General features: G+C 39.4%; 1 protein-coding gene across 1 annotated transcript in view; it reads left to right on the top strand.

Moving 5' to 3' along the window:
* The first annotated feature begins 542 nt into the window (after positions 1-542).
* Positions 543-5601, top strand: part of LOC111620060 — a 142404-nt gene continuing 137345 nt past the window's right edge. Inside the window, exon 1 of the mRNA XM_023361904.1 lies at positions 543-3536. Coding sequence (XP_023217672.1) covers positions 1080-3536 — 2457 coding nt within the window. The 5' untranslated portion in view covers positions 543-1079. The remainder of the gene's footprint in view (positions 3537-5601) is intronic.

Raw genomic sequence — 5601 nt, 5'->3', positions numbered from 1 at the left:
ATTAGCCACTCAGAAGATTATTAATTAATGATTCTCCCCAAAGCGGAATGAATATTTTATGACGCGTTTAAATTTTTTAAAACTCGAAAAGGCAGCGATCCAACTTTAAGTAATTATTATATTTACGTATGTATAAATAGAAGGAGAAAGTGGTGCGTGTTTTAGTTTCGACGTTCGCCATCAGATGGAGCTAAGGAATATATAATTAATTAAAATAAATGCCGATAATTACTAAGTTCAAATTAATGTTACAAAAGTTGGTTATGTAACCGAAGTTAGAGACTTTTTTGCAATTAAAAAGAGATTACGTAATTTTTTTAAAGTAGGTAGTCGTGTCACGTGACGGGATTTCGAAATAATTATTTTTTTAAAGAAAAATATGAAGAATAAATAAATAAAGTTTAAATACGATATTTTAAAATATATTCGTAAATAGTTTAAGTTATCGAAGAAAATATTTTTTTGCGCTTGGAGTAAATATATTTTCCGAGCGGCCAATGTTTTGTTGACGTATTTTGAGCAGCCGAAGATGGGACGGAATGGGGCGAAGAAAAGAAAATGGTTTATCGAGTAGTTTAGAACGGGGAGAGGAGGGGAAGGAGAAGAGAAAATAAAATAAAAATAAAAAAGAGAAGGCTTTTGTGTGTTCCGAGTTCGTGGCCGTTGGCCGCTCAACAGATAGGATGGCGCAAGGCACCACGGGTAAAGCATCTCAAGATGGCCGACGTGCCAGTGCCGTAGGTGTCATATAGCGTTTTACGGAGAAACTTCGGCTTTCCCTCTTTGTTTAAGTCATTGGCGTCGACGTATTCGGTGACGGAAATGGTGTCCGCGATGGAAATGCGTGTCAGTGCGTCGGTTCGTCACTTCTTGGACCCGTCGCGATTACGTCAAAAGAGACGGGCAGAAGCATTTGTGTGTCACGAGTCACTGTTGAGCGGCGTCGTCCTTGAAAGCCCGAAGTTCATCAGCTAGAACAAACGGAAACGGTGGAAAGACCCCCGCTAACCTCGATAGACAACTTTTGCCTTCCGTACGACTAAAGTACTCGTCGACTCTTAACCCGTACGGCAGTGACAATGTCGGCGCACCGCACCAGGGACCAGCAGGGTATCTCGTCGTGCGTTTGTTTTGTGTGTGGTAGCGTCGGCGCGGATTACCAACTCCACTCCAAATCTAGGTACAGCGGTCCCTACTTCCCTTTTCTCGAACGTCACCACTGTCCCGACGACGCGGAGAAACCTGGAGCGGACGGCGTGGTGGCTGCCTGCCTGGTCTGCTACTCTTTTCTGACCCAGCAGTGGGAGACTTTCGAGAGGGAGAAGACCCCTCTGGGTAAGAGACTGTACTGGTTGAAGAGAGTGGATGACGGACCCTACGCAGGCATGGATGTCAAGACCCAGGCGGACTACGAGTCCAATGCCTTCGACTTTGGCAGCCACCACTCCGACCGCCGTCCGGAGTCTTCCCGGTCCCGGTTCGGGCTGGACCGTCCCGACTCTGGAGAGTCGGCCGGGAGTGGCGGGCGTGGCCGTTCTGACCGCGGTCTGTCCGTCGATCCAGTGGAGGGGGGCGGCGGTGATGCCTTGGACCTTAGCATGCCGAGCAGGGCCTCCTCCGGATCATCCGCAGTGGCGCCGTCCCCTCTTCCACCGCCTGCGGACGTTTGCTTTTTGTGTTCCGAGGAGTCTGCAGGCGCCTTGTTGAACGTCTACGCCAGGCCTGTTTCCAACTGTCCGTTCTTTCCGAATTTGGCCTGGCATCCCAAGCCTTCCAATGCCAAATCCCTGGATCGGTCGGGTAGAGTGCAGGTATGTGAATTGTGTCATAGATTTCTTCTCCAGCAGTGGGACTGTTATCAGAGGCAGAATGTTCCTCATTCCGATCGAACTTACGTGCTGAACAGGAATGGCGGTAAGCAGTTTACGTCCACTCGAATGAATTCCTCTTCTCGGGACACCACTTTTGTCTGTTTTACTTGCGGCATGGAAAACCCTGTGTCCGTTCAGAGGGTGTTGAGTGCCTGTCCTGAGGCAGATGGAGATTCTTATTTTTCGTTTCTGGAACAGATTAAACCTCCTCCGGGTGCAATTCCGTTAAACAGTCAAAGTAAAGCTTTAGTGTGTTCTTTGTGTTATAAGTCGCTTTCGAGACAATTAAAAGTTTATCAGATGTCTGGAACTCCGGAAGTAGAGAGGAAATATAAAATACTTAACGAAGCGGTCGATTCAGAAGGAATGAGTGTTTTGAGGCAACATTTAAAAGGTAATGAAAAGATCAGAAAACAAGACTCTGTTGCCTGTTACGTCTGCGAACATTTGACAAGCGTAGATCAACTACATCCTCTAGATACGTTACCGCAGAACGGAAATATGTACTTTCCTTTTATAAGAGGATTGTTGAGGCCGTCGTTCGCCAGACCTATGGATCATCATGGTAAAGTGTTAGTGTGTCTGCCGTGCCAAATGTCTCTCGAAAATCAGTGGAAAACATTCGAATCTGCTCACATTCCATCCTCTCAGAGACAATATACGATGCCGTTAGTCCAGTCGCAGAGATCGGATACTAAACCTGTTCTTTCTTATCCTGGTGGCGATGTGTCGAGGAATCCTAATTCTGCTCTCTGCATTCAAGTAACGTCGCCCGAAGTTCAAATAGAAAATATTCGACCTTTATCTAATCATGAACCCCTTTTAACTACGGTATCTACACTTTCTTTAAATAGTATTACTACTCAACAAGCTAACTTTTCGACATTATCGAGTGGTAAACCTTTAGATTTAGAAACGTCACATTTAATGAAACATTTAATCGGCCATCAAAGTCCCAGATCAAAAAATATGTCGCATTTGCCATCAAAACAGCATTCGATGAAAACAATGCTAGAAGATCAGCATCCCATATACATACAGACGAGACCTCGAATTTCAGGACCCTTGGATCATTCTTTGGGACAGCCTTTGCTAGTTGCAGTAAATTGTTTTATATGTGGAGAGTATTCTCCTTCCGGGCATACATTTAGGGTACAAGCTGCTCCGGATAGATCTTCCTCGTCTTCTACCGACGATCATCGAATAAGTCCATTTTTTCCATTTCTCACAAAACACACTCCCTCTCCGGGAGCCGAATGTCTGGCAGAAGACGGAAGCACTCTGGTCTGCACTTTTTGTTTTCATTCTCTAATTGCTCAATGGTTGGCTTATGAAACATCCGCTCAGCCCGAAGATGACAACTGCTGGCAAAGAAAATATAATTGCCATCATTATGTATGTTATATATGCGGCATCATGACGTACCGAAAAAGGATTCGGTCAATTACGATTTTAGATTTTCCTTTCCTCGTCGAGCATCCTCGTCCTCCAGGTGCACTCACTTTGGACAACGGAGAGAGTGTAGTCACGTGTCTGACCTGTTTTGAATCGCTCACTTCGCAATGGAAAGATTTCGAGAGGATGAAAGTTCCCGTTGAAATGAGAAAATACAATTGGATTGTGCTACCACCTCCTCCCGAAACGGTCACCGACATGAATACATCGGTAAGTCTTTCAGAATTATTTATAAGCAATAAGCACATATATTTTACTGTAATTTTCAAGGCCGTGATAAAATTTAAAATATGCAAATGATAACATAATTCACTATTTTTTTTTCGTATCTTGATTATGTAATTTGTATAAATTATCAGTTTAAAAATTTGCATTTCGATAATTCTTGCTAAATTATAAGTAGATGCCCATCAATCGTTCTTCAGTATTTACTATGTAAACATCATCTTGGCTCCTATAAAAAGTCAAATTCCCGATTTGATTTGTTTACAAAATTTATTTTATGATTTTACTATAGGCTATTATGAATTATTCATTGATATTTTCCATTTCTTTTATGTGACTGATTTGTTTATGAAGAATTCTAGTTTGAAAATTTAATGTAAAAAAGATACAGTAAAGTTAAACAAAAGTTAGCACCAGAAAGTTCACTTAAAATATTTGCCAATGTCTTATTTGTTCTGCACTATTATATATACAATATATTATAAACAAACAATAAAATGGGAGAGTTGGTTCGTCAATTGCTAGATAAATAAAATTTAATTGATTTTTATTATTTTACTGATAAACATCATAAGATTATAATTGAATATAATTTCAAGATTTAAATGTGCTTAATTGCTGAAACTATTTGTGTATGTTTTTTTCTAAGGAGTGAAAATGTAAATATAAACAAAAATATATAAATTTGGATATTTATTTTTAGATATTTGCTTATTAGTAGAGATTAATGGAGTTTAAAGTTGATAATTAGTAAATACTTCCAGAAATATTGATAAATGTATTCAAATATTACAGTTACATCTATAAATAGTAAGGGATAAAAAAANTTTTTTTTATCAATCATTAGATTTGCATGATACACACTCCCAAGTAACAACTGTAGAAAAGGAAATAGAAGAATCCTTCACATCTGAAGCAGCAACTACACAGCATCCTGAGCTATTATATGTCAATAAAATCTCTGCTTTGCAGTCTGAATTGTTAAAAGTCAAAGAGGATTTATATCGGTGCAGAAAGCAAAAGATGATCTATAGGAAGAAACTGAAAACTCTTCAAACAGAAAATCTCAAGCGTCATCAAGAAAATACTGAACTTAAAATAAAACAGTTGTCATCTGATAAACTTGATTCCTTACCACCGAGATAGAAACTTGTAATAGAGCACATACTGAAAGCATGCCATATGCAAAGCAAAAAGGGTATGAGATATGACATTAATTGGTTACTTGACTGTTTGCTTTTAAAAATTAGGTAACCCTCTGTCTATGAATTTTTGAGAAATAATGATTACTTGCCTTTACCCTGTCAGTCTACACTGCATCAATACACCACAGGCATTAATGCCAAATTTGGATTTGATGAAGATCTTTTTGTTATTTCAAAGACAAAATTGGAGACTATTCCACAAACAGAATGCCAGGGAGTTTTAATTTTTGATGAAATCACACTTCAAAAACATATAGAACTTTCAGAAGCTACTGGTGAAATGTTGATTGTGGTGACAATTCTGTATTGCCACAGAGTGAATTTACATCAGGTGATCATGGCCTAATGTTTATGTTCAGACCTCACTTTGCTAGTTGGGTACAATGTATTGACACATTCTGTTCAAAAAGCTGTGTCCCAGGTTCTACTGTTGCAAAACTTATTTTGCAAGCAATTATTCATTTAGAACAGTGTGGTGCAATAGTCAATGCAATAGTTTGTTATGGTGCCAGAACAAACAAAGCAGCTTTAAAAGCTCTAGGAATTTGTGCAGACACAAATAATATACAATGCTCATTTACAAACCCTGTTGCAGATAGACAAGTACAGTACTGGCTATTATTGATGTACCAATATTTTAAAATGTATGCGAAACAATCTTTTGAAAAGTAGATACTTTCAGGTAAAACTAAGAAAATAAAGTGTTTTCACCTAATTTATAATATAAGCCATTGCATTATTCTGCATTTTTACTTTTAGTTTCCTGAAGGAAGGGTAGAATTACAGCATTTTAAAGCAGTTGTTGATGAAGATTCCAAATTACCAAAGGGATTAAAGGCATGTCC

Source organism: Centruroides sculpturatus, unplaced genomic scaffold, assembly GCF_000671375.1.
Source record: "Centruroides sculpturatus isolate CEXI.00-Female unplaced genomic scaffold, Cexi_2.0 scaffold12, whole genome shotgun sequence".
Lineage (NCBI taxonomy): Eukaryota > Metazoa > Arthropoda > Arachnida > Scorpiones > Buthidae > Centruroides > Centruroides sculpturatus.
The sequence above is the reverse complement of the archived record's forward strand: the minus strand, read 5'-3'. Positions and strand labels throughout refer to the sequence as shown.